The sequence below is a fragment of the Cuculus canorus genome, chromosome 2 (assembly GCF_017976375.1).
Source record: "Cuculus canorus isolate bCucCan1 chromosome 2, bCucCan1.pri, whole genome shotgun sequence".
Taxonomy (NCBI): domain Eukaryota; kingdom Metazoa; phylum Chordata; class Aves; order Cuculiformes; family Cuculidae; genus Cuculus; species Cuculus canorus.
The window spans coordinates 146,409,359-146,425,508 of record NC_071402.1 but is presented as its reverse complement, the minus strand read 5'-3'; the positions used below and the strand labels follow the sequence as shown (position 1 = coordinate 146,425,508).

At 37.2% G+C, this 16,150-nt stretch overlaps 1 protein-coding gene across 5 annotated transcripts in view; it reads left to right on the top strand.

Annotated features, from left to right (window-relative positions):
* The window catches only part of CUL2 (cullin 2), a 52,013-nt gene that overhangs the window by 7,247 nt on the left and 28,616 nt on the right, over nucleotides 1–16,150 (top strand). For 4 of the 5 annotated variants that reach the window (XM_054060631.1, XM_054060630.1, XM_054060629.1 and 1 more), the window contains exons 3-7: nucleotides 1,061–1,163; nucleotides 2,907–3,001; nucleotides 6,145–6,250; nucleotides 10,864–10,946; nucleotides 13,679–13,765. In XM_054060631.1, the coding sequence (XP_053916606.1) occupies nucleotides 1,061–1,163; nucleotides 2,907–3,001; nucleotides 6,145–6,250; nucleotides 10,864–10,946; nucleotides 13,679–13,765 (474 nt within the window). The remainder of the gene's footprint in view (nucleotides 1–1,060; nucleotides 1,164–2,906; nucleotides 3,002–6,144; nucleotides 6,251–10,863; nucleotides 10,947–13,678; nucleotides 13,766–16,150) is intronic. The other variant, XM_009569276.2, reaches the window with a different exon arrangement.

Here is a 16,150-nt window from a genome sequence, read left to right as displayed (position 1 = left end):
TAAGCTAGTACAGATTGAGCAAGAATATGAACTTTCTGTAACAAAGCTACTCTGTAATGTGTTTTTGAGACTCATGGTAGCTATTTTTTTTGTAGAAATCCAGAGAAACTTAGTATCCAGCAAGTAGAATTTTGTGTTGATTTTTGTGATTTGGTTCATAAAGGAAGTATGTTAGGTTACCTGTGGAAGTGCTTCTGTGATTAAACTGTTAGTTTAGTTTCAGCAAGTATGCAAATTGAGTGCCATGTGTCCAGGAAGAATACTAGATTCAGCTTTCTTCACTTGTAAGAAAATTTGAGTATTCTCTAGAATAAGCAAAGGCGTATGTGGAAGATGTGCATTTTCATGAATGGTTACAGATACTATTTTCATTCTTAAATAAGTTTATTACAACTAAAACTTATTTATAACAGTTGAGTCATCTGGACTCTTAGGGTACAGAGGCTAGAAAAATTCAGAAATATTTGTTTGCTGGTCTCATCAGGTAAGCTGCCATTATTATTTTCTTGTGCTGTTATGGTGAAGACTGCCTATTTCCTCTAACTTCAAGTCAGTTGTTCTTGTAGCAGATCTTTCAGTTTTGGTGTTTCAGGTAGTGTGTTGTGGATGTGAAGAGAAAGTAAGTCACATCCCCGTTGCTTGTGAGTAGTTACTCACATTCTTAACCTCATTACTGCTTTGTATGATCTGAGAAGAGACTCAATTTCAACTTTGGATGAAAGTTGCTTTTTGACTTTGGGATAATTATATAATAAACATAGATGGTAAATAAGTGGTGGAAGCTGTGTCATCGTGGGACCACCAGAAGTTCCAGGATCTTGGCTTTTGCATTCCCTCACCTTCCACTGCTTGAAATGATTATTGATAATGAAAACCTGGATTCTTCACAAATCAGGACTTAAACTAATTTCAGAAAATGAGCCATCTCATCTTTTGTGCTTTACTATAGACAAAAATGTAAGTTGGGGAAGGGGGAGAGAAAAAACGATTCTGTGAATCTTTAATGTTGTTGTTAAGTTTTCGCACTTTAAGTGGATACAAACCTTGACTCTGAGCCCAGAGACATTTATGCTTTGTGTGTGGCCTATCCTGAACCTCTTGGAGAGAGACTTTATACGGAAACTAAAATTTTTCTGGAAAATCACGTACGCCATTTGCACAAGGTAATCTCTACAGTGCCTGTTGGTGTTGTCTGTCCATTTTTGACTTGTGGAGGAGGATTTGTTTGTTTCATATGTATGGAGGTGTACTGATTTTATGAGAGTAAATCACAGATGACAGAGTTCCAGAGGCAGAATGTGTGTATGTATGTATCTGGTATATACAACAACATGTAGACAGGTACGTATGTCTATATGCAACACAAAATAAAAGTTTGCTTTTAAGCCAACAATGATGGTTTATATGAAATAGTCATTAGCTTGACAAGTAAGTTCTTTATTTGCTGTTGAATGCTTGTAATCAAACAAGTTACAGAAACATCTTTTTTTTCCAAGAGTGTTGTAGTTTGTTGTTAGTCTTCTGTTACAATGTAAAAGTATGTTCTTTAGTGTCCTGGAAACTGATTGTATATACTCTGCTAAAGAAAACTTGTGAAATACATGGGAAATAACAGAAATTCTTGGGAGGGAGGTAATAATGACAAATTATTTACTGTGACAAATAACAATTTTTGTGTACCTATATAGCTGTGAATTAACTTTTGTCTCATCAGCTAAGACAGCTGTTTTCAACAGAGTCAAGATTTATCATGTTGAATGTATAGGATGGATGGACACTGTCTCCTTGTTGAAATACAGGAGAAAAGATAAATAATTTAAATGAGATGTCCACTTTTCTTTGGTGTCTGTATAGGGAATGAAGAATTGCAAATTCTGGGTCGTACTGCTAAATGACTTAATGCTGGTTTTTGGCGTAGTTACCCATGTGATGGACAAGATAGGCTGGGCGTCTTAATGAGTAGTTCCAGTGGTTGCAGAGAGGATACTGCTGGTGCTTTGGTAGACTAAATCAGTTCACTGAACTGGCCGACAACTTGGCCAAAATAGTTCTTCCTCATTTATTTAGTGAACTCATTTAGGATAATCAGGCAGCTGCCAGCACAGTAGAGGCTGTGTGAAGTAATGGAAAGCATACATCCATTTTTTTAAATCAGCTGTCCACCATTTGTCTTTGTAATAATGTTGGAAAACCTTTACAAAATTCATCCTGCAGAGGAAAGCACTCTTGATTCTGTTTTGTCTACTGGCTTTCCTGTTTTACATTATTTTTGCATAGGCTTCTTTGCTGCTTGAGTCAGAGTTTAATCCTCTCTAGAGTTTGTAATTTTATAGTTGAATTCCTAAGATCTCATCTTCTTTCACAAATCATACTTATTTGTTTAAATTGTCAAGCTTAATCCTTTAACGTATGAATACATTTTGAGAAGTTCAGTACATCAGCAGCTTCTTAGATGATAATTTGCTTAAGTTCCAAAAGATTTGGGCCTAGATTTACGGAACTCAAGATGTGTTTAAGTTTGCACTTATCTATACTTTGTTTTATTCTAGAATTTTTGTAAGTGTAAGGGCTTGTCTAACAAGTAAGGCATACTGGTTTCAAGTGTTGTGTAGCTAGGCAACTCCTCCAGTGTGCATATGGCTGCATAAATTTAATATTGATCAGTGTCAGTGTCAGTGAGGGAACAGTTGTGTGAGTTACCTCGCCAGTAGGATGTGAGAATATGAACGAGGCAAGTACTTCTGTAAAGACAAATAGAAAATAATACATTATAGAGATAACTTAGATGTGGTCTTAATTTTGAATCTGTGATTATTATTCCAAAATGATAATGCTGTTACAGTTTTCTATGTATGTATGCTATTTTCATACTAATTTTAGCGGGGTGCGTGTGTCTTCATTCACAGAGAGTTCTGGAAGCTGAAGAACAAGTCCTGGTTATGTATCACAGATACTGGGAAGAGTATAGCAAAGGGGCAGACTATATGGACTGCTTATACAGGTAAGCTTTGCAAATGAGTTGTTAAACTTCTGAAATTATTGCAGTGATCTGCAGCTTAGGTCAAATAAAGTTGCCGACAGAGAGCAATAGCTGAATATGCCCCAGGTCAGTTACGGTAGCAGAACATGAGAAAAAAGGAGTAATGCTCCAACAGTTTTTTTTTCTGTGCGCTGCTCCTTACCACTAAAGTGATTATCTTAGATGATTCCTGCTATTCTTTCATTACTAATATATTCTGCCTCTTTTTTTCTCGATGTTGCAGTGCCAAATGTGTTGGTGCTAGTCAACCCTGCAGTGAAGTGGGAAAACACCTAGGATTATGAGCTACTTCAAAATACTTGTGTATTTCACAAGTGTATGGTTGAACCAGCATGGTTTGTTTCAAAGCTTAGCCATGTAACTTGGCAAAACCACCACTCTCCCTTCTAGAAGGGCTTTTCAGACAAGGCTCTATGCTCTTTGTGTTCTTTCTTTTGAGGGGAAAGTTTGAACTGCAGGATTTGGAGAGGGAGTGAAAATTTCTTCTTGCTGCTTTTCTGAAGTTCTCTTCAGAAACTGACGGACTGTATACAGGCAATCAATTTTACAGAACTTTTTTTCAGTAGACTGCAGCCAAGTCTATAAATAAAAATAATTAAACCTTGTGACTTCTATTGTTCTCTGAATTACGAGTGTCTTTCATTGGTACTAGCGATAGCTTAGCCCATTCATGAGTTGCTAGAGTTATAAATATATTGAGATGGCTTTGGATTTACTAGATTTGGATTTTAATTCCACTCTGACTTTGGAAAATTCTAGTGTCTATTATGCATGTGAAACCTAGCAGGTAGATATAACTTAGGAGACAGTTGTTAATATTACACTTACTTGATGGTATGATGCGAGGATTTGCAAAGGATTTCTAGACATTTATTATTACATTAGGAGATGTATGTTAAATCTTGTAGGATCTATTAAACTATTGCTAGTAGATTGGGAACAAATGTGATGGAGTCCATCGCGGGCTTGCAAACTTCGGTTCCATAATGTGTCACTGATTTGACTGGAGAATTGATATAGGGGAAAAAAACATACTATTAATATATTAATCTCACAGATTCTGCTTCGTATAACAGGTTTTCTAAGTGCTTGAGTGCTTCTGGTCATAAACTAAGAAACTAAAATATTTCTCTGGCAATGTGAACCTGTTTTTTTGTTTTATTTTAAACAAGCTAGGGCATTTTTTCCCAATGGGTTATTATGCACAGGAACCAATGCATGCATCTAAATAAGCTTAGTAGAGAGGTATTAATATATTATTGAAGCAAAGTTCTTAAAATCTGAAGTTATTTATTTCATGCTAGGTCTGCCTGTTACAGCTTTTCTTCCTGCTTTTTATATGATGTTTTGGTCCAAAAAATGTACTTTTTAGGTGTTCTATTGGAAATAATTTTGCTTCAATGTTATATTGTCTGTCTTTCTGTTGGAATTCTGAGTTTTGTCATGTACTATCCCATGCAAGTCTCTAAAGGGCTTGAGTTCAGTAATAAAATGTACATTATAGTGGGAACTAAAATACCCTGTCACATAAAGGCAAGAAGTAATTCAGCGCTTGTTTAGTAGAGTCATAATGACTTTGATGCTTAGAAACACATTGTTATGTGTTATGTTACATTTTTGGTTTTTCATTGCATGTTTTTGGTGTATGTACTTCTGAAGACCATAAGGAGTTATTCTGGGCTACTGAGATGTTTTGGGAGTATGGTCACTGTGTCTAGAATAGTAGTCTGTGATTAGAGTATTGTCCTTGGTTGATCTAACAAATACATGAAAGTTACCAGGTGACCTGTCACAATAATTAGCTACCCTTAGAATTTGAAATTAGCTTTTTCAGTTTTTTTTCCAAATTCCTTGTAAAATAACTTATCCTTTTATTTTGCGACTATTAGCTTGTGCTGGCACTTGGTTCTGGAAGTTGATAGTAAAAGTAGGGGAAGGGGAGAGGAAATGCAGGCAAATTTTGTTTGGGATTTGAGGCAGAGCAGGATGAAACTTGCCAGAAGTGATTCTGCCTTCCCTCCTCTTGTCACCCCCTTTTTCCTTGAATCGGATAGCTCTTTGCAGGGGTACTCGATCTAGGTTAAACTTGTCTATTTACTTGTGGCTACATTGGTTTTCAGATTAATAGGTTGCTTGATCTGGATTTGTTGAGAAGGCACGTACTGATGGAAGAGACTGTGTGAATGAGGAGAGCATAGGGCTTTTCTTTGTAGCAAGTTTAACAGGAAAAAGCAGCCTGAGAGCTGCTGGCTTTGTTCCTGTGGAGGGCTGGGAAATAGCATCAAGGAGCGTGCCTGCTTAAGGCTCCTGTGTGAACATCCAGAACAGCTGGAACAAGTTTTATGTGAAATGGCAGGCCTTTAGCAGTCTACACAGACTTGCATTTGAAATTTATGGTTATTGATGGTAGCAGAGCAGTTCACAGCACTCTGTAAGACTCTGGGGTCTGAAAGTAGGTTAGGCCACTGTATTCCAGTTTGTCACCACTGCGCTATCACTAGTCTTCCTTCTTTGAACGCTGTGGTATCCTACATTCTTTCAGGTTCACACATTTCTATAGCATGTTTCTCCTTTCCTTCTGTGCTTGTCATTTGCCTTTTGTCCCAAGCATTTAGACATTTCTTCTTTATAAGTGCAAATTCTTCTAATCTTTAAAATTTGTAATAAAAATGTTTGCTAGTTATCATGACCTGAGTAACGAATCATAACTGACAAGAATTGGCCCTGTAAATGTTGACAGTATTATTGTGTTTTAGTCAGAGAAATGTAAAATTATAAACAGCACAGGCAGAAGAAAATGCCTTTTCTTTAAAAGCACCTAATAGTCAGAAACATTTTTGTATTGTTAAAAATAAAAAAATTACCATCACTCTCATACTGATCAACTGCTTAGAATTTAGCTGTTATTTTACATATACTACTGTATTACTCATACATGTATGTGTTTAAAGGTTGGATTCTTACACAAGTATTGTGCGCAACAAGAAAATGCTGACAGTGATGTATCAGGCTGCTGTTTGATATCTCATTTATCGATTTTTAAATATATTTAAAAAATAGTTTAACTTTTGCTTGTTTTGATAAGAATATCTTTATTTCTGTAGGTACCTCAACACACAGTTTATTAAGAAGAACAAATTGACTGAAGCCGATCTTCAATATGGTTATGGAGGGGTGGATATGAATGAACCATTGATGGAAATAGGAGAGGTAGGTATCTCTGAAAGTGTGAGTGGATATAAACTGTATTTAGGAGTGCTTCAAGTCCAGCTTTCTCCTCTTTTGACTTTTCTATGTCACAGAATCTGGATAGCTAAGTACAGTAAATGATGTAAGCACTGAACTCTTTGTAAAATGAGATTATAGTTTTGATGTAGAAAAATATAGTGACAGGAGGGAGCAAATGTGAAAATTTTTGGAGAACCTCAGTTTAGAATGTGGTGATAGGTAACACTGCAAAATACCTTTGAAAAGCGATCACTGCTGTCTAGAAAAAATTTAGAAGAAGCAGTACTTTTGGTTTTGGAAACACCTGAAATATTACTTTTAGGCTTCTATTTCTTGATGTCACAAAGTGTAACAGTTTATTTTGAGAGTAGCCTTCTGTGATACTGCACATCTTATTTTCTAATATGGGCTGTTGTGTACTTATTTTGTGGCAATTTGGATGGAGTTTTTGAATGAAGAAAAAGACATTTTGTCACAAAATTATCATGTAGGGAGGGCTTATATTTAAAAAAAATTGAGGCAAGCATGAAGGTGCTGATACAATTACTAATGTACGTTGGAGAGGCTGAGAGCAATTTTTAAATATCTATAAAATGAAAGGAAGTCGGCTTTAGGACTACATTCTGAGATATGCCCTGTGTACTTAAGTTATGCTGAAGTGAAATAATCATTTCTGTGACTTCATGGCTGTTGTTACCATGAAATACAAGAAAGTAAGATGAAAAGACAATTTCACAGTTAAATTCTTTCAGATTTTTCAAAACAAAATGTTTCGGTATGTCTTTAAGAAGATTTTGAAAACACCTTTTCAGTTTGCATCAGAACAAACCTAAAATCCTGAATATAGTTGGGAAGAACTTTTCTTTTGAATGCTTGTCTGTGTATGTTTGCTTTGTCTGTATGTGTACACATTGCTAAATGGATTATCTGCCATTATCTGCAATGGTGTATTGGTTCTTTTCCTCTCCACTTAGTCTGTTTCTATACAAGGGAAGCAAACACTTCTTTTGGTTTGGAAAACTAGAGAAAACATTTTCTTAATGTCAGAGCCTGGCAGTGGCTACTCTTTGAGCTCTTGGATTTCGTTGATTTAAGTAGATCTCTGCTGCTTTAAGAGTAAGGAAAATTTGTGACGCATGAAGAAGCATCTTCTCTGCTTCTGACCCAGCTGCTGAAGACTGCACTGCCACTTGAAGTTGCTAATCCTGTGACAGGTTGGGAGTGGGCTGAAAAGAAACCAGAAACGTGGTATACTTTGACTCAAGGGGATTCAGGAAAGGAAATTCTTCTCTACTTGCAATGTCTCCAAGGCTTGCTAATCTGTGGCATCTGTAAAGGCTTGTCACAGCTTGGAAGTGTATATTGCTCCACTGTTTGTGATATTTTCAAAATGGCTTAAATGTTATTCCTTATTTTCTCAGAATGAGATTTAGCAGACTCTGTTCCCACAACTGTCGGAGGCAGTCTTTAACTCTGTGAGAATGACTGACTTATTTCAGCTGCTTTGGGGACTGGGAATAGGTCTGGGCTTGTTCTTGGATCTGAGTGATGCCGATGTGTTAATGAATTCTCTTCATTTCAGCATGCTGCTCCATTCAGAGGTATCACCTGAAATATGGTAGTGGCAACTTTTGTCCATAGCTTTCTGCCCTAGAATGTTTACCAAAGAACAACAAACATGAGATCTGAAAATTCAGCTCTTTTTGAGTATTCTGTTTTCCTCATGCTTATTGAATCATAAGTTGGATGGAAAGACAATGACTACATATTTTTTCACGCTTCTCAGAACTTGTTCCTAGGATGGTACATTCCTAGCTCATCATTTGGGTGGGTTATGGGGATGGTCAAGATTCTTAAACTGTAGCTGACAGCCTTTGGGTTTTGATGAAGATGTTCAGATGATTATATCTGGAATTTGACTAGTGAGGCTTTTATTATATCACTCCCCAAGACTCCTTCCATTTCTCTTTACTGAATGCTGTCTTTGTAATCTGTAGTACTGGGAGGTAAATTTTGGATCTTGAAGACAGTGAAGTTATTCTCTGTTCATTACTGGTGTAGAATTAGGTTTATGGCCGTTAATACTTTGCCCTGAAAAGAAATAGGGGCTTGAGTCCTACTCTTAAGGAGTTTGACACATTAAAATCGCAGCAGTTTTAAGCGAATTGGTTGCCCCAGTAACAAAAGTAGTTCACATTTCTTGACCTACAAGACACTTGCCAAGTTTATCAAGTCCTTCTTTTGAAAGCTTTTTCTCTTTTGTTATCGTTGCTGTTTAGGATTCTATGTTTTGTTCATTGGATTGCACTAGGGGCTTTGACACAAGTCTTTATTTCAGTTCTTCATCGATCTAGAATGTAAGGAATTATAATTTATCCCTTTTTATAGATGACTGAGATGATATGTCCTTTACAAGAGCAAACATGCTTATTTTACATACAGTTCTCTTCAGTCTCAGCGTGAAGTTACCGAAACAATGCTCAGTATTTATGGAAGCAGAACTATAATATACACTGAAATTCCCATCTCAGTGTCACTCCTGTGTGCTAATGAAACTTTGGGAGCTTTTCAATAATGTTAAACGAGTATGTGCTTGCTTAGTTCTTCTGGGGTGTGGAACAGTAGGTACGTACAAGAGACCTGAGGTGCGTATGTGATGTATATAGGTATGGCTTCAAACAGTTTATCATCCTGATAAGCATGCCAGACATACAGTAATTGTACTAGGAAAAACAGAGGATGAGATCAGCTGATGAAAGTAGTCTGTCAGTGCTTGCAAAAGATAATTTTTTTTTTCTGGCAATATATTATGAATGTATGATGAAGGATACTGCTTTTCTGAGTCGAGTTCCTATCTCCAGTTTCAGACTTCTGAGTTTTCAGTGACTCTGTGAGACCCCTGAGCTAGATAGTTAAGATGGTTTTTGCCCAATCATGGAGCAACAGATTCTGGAAAATGGGGAAACTGCTGTGTTATGTTTTATAAATTTAGGTGGAGAAGGTGCATCCCTCTTTTGAAGGAGAAGAGTCTCTTGAACAAATACTTCAAGTTGCTGGATTGACCTGTCTATAGTTCAGTTGACAAAAAAATTTCAGCAGCAACTTGAAGCTGTTTCAGATTAGTATGTGAGTGGGGCCATGCTGGAAACCGTGTTGTAGGGATCGTGTTGCAGGATGGAGTTGCTTGAGGGCATCCCCTTTGCCTCATAGTCACAAAAAGTGTCAGTCCTTTCTTTTTTATTTCTGATGTCTTAGGGAAACTTTTCCTCTACCTATTCTACTGCTCTACAAGGCAAGACAGTGAAAATCAAAGCAAACCTTTACCTCTTCTTTGAGCCTGCTTTTGATGCAGCTGAGTCAGCTCCCAGACTTCTGTACCCTATATGGGTACATGGATGATGGATAGCTGTGACAGAGCAAGACTATTCATTTCACAAAATGGAACAGATGGGATATCTGGTTGACAGCTAGATACCTGCTTTCAGTTAAGACATACCTAATCAATATTTTAATATTTACAGCTAAGGACCTGTTACTTGTTAGCTGTTACTGCTTTCCTAGCAGCAGTACTTCCTCTGTTCTCACTGATTTGGGCAGTTTAATTTTTCCCAGTCTACTACTCACTGGTAGATGTTTTTAGAGGTCTCAGACATGAGGGGGGTATTCCCCACATATGAGGGACCACACTGTTCCCTTTGGGCTTTAAATCTGATTTTGACTTGCATTTAAAAACTCCTGTGAACAATTGCAGTTGTGTTTTTAAAAACAACATGTTTTGGGAGCAATTACTTCATCCACAAGAGTTTGAGGTATTTGAATGTATTTGACTGATCCTTCTAATGATAAATGAGGATTACGGTGACCTATCCCTAATATAGAGATTATTTGGATGCCATTTAAGTCAAATATTAGATAGCTAACAACTTGGTTTAAGCATAGCTTGGAGATGCTCTGTGTGTTTCAAATGAGAGTTCTGTATTTTTTTACTGTGACCTCTGACAAACTGACCAAGAGGGATTCCATTTTGCCAGCTGAGGCTTTTTTTTTGCTGCTATTTTTAGAAATACCAGTGTCTGCACGCGTTAAAACACTTCAGGTAGATAGGTATGTTACTTGCCTGTTATTGTACAGGTGTTTTGTTTAAATGTGCACTCAAAACCTGCAGTCATAAGCAACTTGCTTAGGGACCTTACGTGCATTTGAGAATCCTTGATAGAGTGGAACTGAGGAATAAAACAGTCTTATTGGGTGTGTAGGAAGAATGCAGACTGGGAAGCACGTGTTCAGCCTCTGCCTGACTAGGAATTCTGTATCTGACACTACCAGTGCACAGATTAGTGTGATCTTCATGCAAATGCAGTCAAATGTCCAAGAAGAAAAATGCTAAGATATTAATACATTGACAAATTGGGGGGGGGGGGGGGGGGGGGCGGGAACGGATGCAAACAAAAGAATTAAAAAAGGAGAAAGAAGGTACCTAACAACTGAATTTTCAAAATCCTGCATGGAGAATTGTGTAGTCTTTGGTGTTGTTTTAGAGGTTCAGGAGTTTTTTGTATTTTTTATTGATGTAAACTTGTGTTGTTTCCTCACAGCTAGCTCTTGATATGTGGAGAAAATTAATGATTGAGCCACTGCAGGCCATACTTATTCGGATGCTCCTCCGAGAAATTAAAAAGTGAGTGCTTGATTATTTGTTTCTTTTACACAATGTGGGGTTATTGCACTTTTTTACTTTCAGAAGTCCGGAGACTTTGACCAGATTCTCTTATGGTTATTTTGAAGGTAGCTTCTTACCTAATGGTGTTCTATCGCTTTTTTTTTTCCCTTTTATTTCCATTGTAGCTACATGTTTGTGGCTTGCATGAGTGAAAAAAAGACTCTGAAAAGAAAACAGTTAAATTGCTACGCTCAGATTACAGTAAACCTTTATGTTTTGGCAACCATTATCAATGGGACTGGGGAGTAGTTAGAGTAATCTTTCGGGTCCCATAGGATGCCTTTGCCTTCTTTTCCACTGGATGCTGACTGCTTATGGCTTTTGTGTTGTCAGTAAACTTAAGGACCAGGATTTATGCAAAGATTCGCCAAAGCCAGAAAAGCCATGTTGCTTTGCATGGGACCCAAAATAATTCTTGCTTATCTGCCAGGAAGACCAATCTTCTGGGTTTCTGTTGTTCAGCTGACTGACTTTGCTTAACGTACTTGAATGAAATGGAAATATTTTTTTTTCCCCACTTTGAAGGGATTTACTGTTTTATTTCTGAATACCTTTGTTACTGTTAAACAGAGACCCTTGTAGTGACAGGATGTGGGGCTTTTTAAAGTTTTGATTTAAAACCTTTACACTGTTAGCTCCTAAAGGATCTTTTTATTTATTTATGAATAAATAGAGCATTTGAAATACACTACAGACCTTTTATGTAGATCTCAGTTCCATGACTTTCTATGCTTTCGCTGCTGTTTAGATTAGCTCTAGAGTTGCCTCATGACTGGTTTGGTTTTTTTTTTTTGAAGTGATTATGTGTCTGACTCAGGTCACCAGGCTATTGTAGGTAAGCTGAGAGTGTGAGGTAATTTGGCTGATAGAGGTTCCTTGAACATGCATTGGTCAGAAAAAAGCTCTATTTATAAGGCATTAAAAAACTGATTTTAATATTATAATTTTACTTTTCCTTCCTGAATTAAATTTTTGACAGCTGAATAACTGACGTGACGTTCCTCTCAGATGGTATTTTGGGAGCAAGGAAGCATTTGTTTGCTTTCAGTTGTTGAACTATGCTTCCTTTTGTAACCAGTGCTGATACTGCTTTATCCATGAGTTTACTATAACAATTTATTTTTACTAAATGAAGATTCCCTAATTCATGGTGAAGAAAATTCTGCTTTCTTACATCAAGCACAGTGACATCAAAGACTCATTTTAGTCAATCTGTGTATTTCACTGATGGGTGGGAGTGGAAATCTGTGTTAAAACTTCTTTCGGCAGACATCTGATGCCTCTTAAAAGTAACAGTATGTATTTACCTTGAGGGTGACTGCAGACTGCACAGCAATGTTTAGATCAAGACTGTCGCTGCCTCAGTGAGGTGTTAGATCTTGAGGCTATAACAAGTTGATGTTTCTTGTTATTAAACTATATGTAAATTTTTAAATAAAACTTGAGTTATGTAATGGTTGGGTCTGTTTTTTTTTTTTTTTCCCCAACTTTATTAAGGTTTCTTTGGTGTGATCTCAAAGAAGATAGTTGAACTCTGTTTCTCAAAATACACGTATTTGTATTACTTTTGTTATAACCCCTTGGTGATCTGCATATCATGTAATGAACTATAGAATAGAGAACTTATTATAGCTGTTCTTGATGGTACCATGAAATGTAGGGCTTGCTATGGGTATTCTGAGTTTGGCCTTTGCATGTGACTGTAGGCTTGTTGCCGTTCTTTGGTATGGTTCCAGTGATCAATATAGTTTGTAGGACGCAGTTTTAAAGACTTTGCAAACAGCTGTTAAGTGCCTTTTAGCATTGAGTTCAGCAATTAAGGTCTTTGGAAAAATAGATATCAATAAGTTACATCTATCAGAGATATGAAAATATGCATGGGAAGATTGTTGCCTAAAAATTCTAATACAACTACTAATGCATGTATATAATCAGAAATGTCTTGATTAGATGCTTTCTTAAATGTAGTGCTTAAGTGTGTGCACGGTTCAATTTCTTGAAATGTTTTACAAAAAAATTAAAAATTTAAATAGATGGGACAGTTGAACTTGTTATAACCAGAAGGTTTTGCATAGTATATAATGATATGTGAAGTTGATAACCAACTTTGTAGTCACCTGGTAGTGTATAAAAGTATGTTGGATTTTATTTTATCAATGTATTTAACTGGAATTTTAAGAAGACTTCTGACTAAAATCTTGAGCACATTGACTTTTTAGAAGCTATAAATATGTGCAATACACTATACGTTAAAACTAACAATAAACATTTTTGATACATGACAATAGAAAAAAATACAAGGAGTGACTTGTAGTTCAGCTGAACAAAATGGCTAAACTGATCTAAGTTTGCTGATGCCAAAAAGAGGCAGGCTGTGCTCTGCTACCTTTCTTGTGCTGAATTTGGTGCTCATCTAATCCCTTAGTGAACCAGCTCAATTGCTAATATGACAGAAAACCGTCTTGGCTAATATTTCTCCAGATAGTCGTGATGAATCAGTTCAGAAGAGAATTAGATGAGTGGCAAAGCAATGCAGGAGAGATACAGAGGCCTGTGACTAGCAGAAGGGAGCAGGATTAGCCCCCTTGAACAGCAGAGAATTATTAAACCTCTTAAGCCTGTCTTGTCTGACTGCACTCCTCTCAATGTAGAATTCTGAATATAACACACTTTCTTCCCCCTCCCTCTAGCCCAAGCACTCCTCCTACAAGGCAAGCTGAATCTCAACTTACGCATTTTTGTTTCAACACAACAGGAAGCCGACAAGATCTCAAATTGTGAGAAAATTAATCTATGAAATTCTTAAACAGAAGTTATTTGGAATTTATTCAGGTGCTATCTCAAATGTCAGTGTGATTAGTACAGACTAACCAGGAGAGGCTTCTCTGCTAAAGATAACTAACACTTTCTAACTGAACCTGTTCCTATCTAAGCTGATGAATTATTTATACCATTTGTTTGAAGGGAAGGCTATTGAAAGTTGTTAACTTTTTCAAAAGTGTTTTAATGGGCTCTTCTAGTTCACAGTGAGTTCTATAGTTGTTTGGTCTCAATAGGCCATTGGTCTGACACAGCAGAGCACTTATTTTGAATGATGGAAACTTCTTTTCATGAATACAATATTTATTATTATATTAAATACATTCTGTGGGGCTATAGTGGTACATTGTACAATACATGTTAAAACTCAGCTGTTGGCTTTAGTCTAAAGACGGGTACAACATAGAGATAATATAAACCACTACAGTTTTCTTGAGCTTGTATTTTGTATCTTTCTCCATTTCTTTGAAAAAAGAAACTCCATCATCCAAATTAGTGGAACCTGTGTTTATAACACTAGACCTTTCTATCCAGATTCCACACCAAGTCCCTCCTACTCTCCCAAGATGTCCTGTGATGGTCGTTCTTTGATCTGTGTGGTAGCTCCATGCATGCATATTGCTTGTTGATGACTGCCAAAGAGGAAAATACACACTTAATAGACTTCCACCCCAGTGGAGTTGCCAGTTTCTCTCATCAGTTTGGCGGATGCTCTCACTACTACAACTTTCATAAAAATCATCCTTGAAACTTTGGTCAAATTTTGTTGAAAGTAGCCATTTGCATTGCAAATTCTTGGAAGCTGAGTGCCACTAGTGTAAATAAAAGCCTGAAGATGCTGCCAGAGTAGACAAGACCATGTCCATGCTGTGTTCCTTTTTGCCTATTGTCTTCACGCCATCTGCCATCTTCTTTGAAAGCCTGTCTCCTTCTTTGCAGCTTTTCCGTGGAGCACTTGTCTCCTCTGCTCTTACAGCTTTTTCCTAATGATACATTGAATTTCAAATCCCCTCTGCCTGACCTTTGCTGTCCCTTCTCCTTCCACATCTATGTGGACTTAAAGGTCTGTGAAGTGGCCTGTGAACTAAGCAAAGGGAAGCTGGGCCTTCATCTGAAATTGGAGTAATGCTTCTTGTGTTTGTGTCATCAGTATCTTTCCAGGTCCAGATCCCCACAGGCTAGAGGCAGACTGGACCATCTTTTGACAGACCCCTGCTTTGTAATATGCTTAACTTTTAGCTATGTAGCTTCCTGCACTTCGTGACATGGTGCTGTGTACACAGGGCTGTGTGTATCCTGCAACTCACAATGCTCCTGAGCTCTTCCAGCATGGAGCTGGGTCCAGGTCCTGCTCTGGTGCTATACTTCTTCCTTTCAGTGACGTGATGCTGCCTCTGCTGTTGTATAACCAGACCCAGCAGAGGGGCCTTGGCAAGAATGCAGGGTGTGATTACATGTATGCAAACCCAGATTTATTCCATTGATTTAGCTACCAGAACTGAAGGAAACCTTCCTCTTCCCTGAGGTTAAAAAAAAAGAGACCATCCCTACTGGAGCAGTTAGGCATTAGTGAGCCCATTTGTAAGATGGGACCAAGCTAGGTAAGCCGTACAGTGACCACTCGCAGTCTGTTAGAGAGCTAGTTCTTTTCATCCATCACATGCTTAAGTTTTCAGGTCTTAGGACACAGTAGAATTTAAAAGCGATACATACAACTAACAGTGCTCTGAACATATGAGTATGATCTAGTGTATGTGATACAATGATTGATAGTGTGCATATCCTAGTAAACCTCCCTAGCTCATGGGCATCCTCTGGAGTTTTTATCCATTCTGAACCAATGACTGAAATTAGCAAAATTATTTCTCCTCCATTCTATCCCAGCCTAGATGAGTATGTGGTAATGTTTGAGTTTGAAGTATTTTTTTCTAGCTTTATTTTTTTTTTCCTTTTAATTTTTTAAAAATCACTCATGTAAATGATTGTCCTATACCAACACGAGTTTCTAACAGAACTTATTTTATCTTTTCGGTGCAGTCTGGATAAGGTAGAAGTTCTTGTTCTGTATACGTATATATGTGTGTACGTACATATTTAAGAAAGGAAAACTTTTGAAATTACAACTGCTGATGCTGAAGTGTAAATCAGTTTTAGTCCTATTTAACACGTTGGGAGTTAAGGAATATTTTTTACTTGTTTGTAAAGTGTATGTGAAAGGTGTGGGTTTTTAGGACAGTTCATGTTTTAAGAAAGTCTCTGCTGCTCTGAGTTTGGGTCTGCTATTTCCAGTTTTTGCAAAGGCCGTGAACTCTGATGTTTTTAGCATGCAAAACACTTGTTTT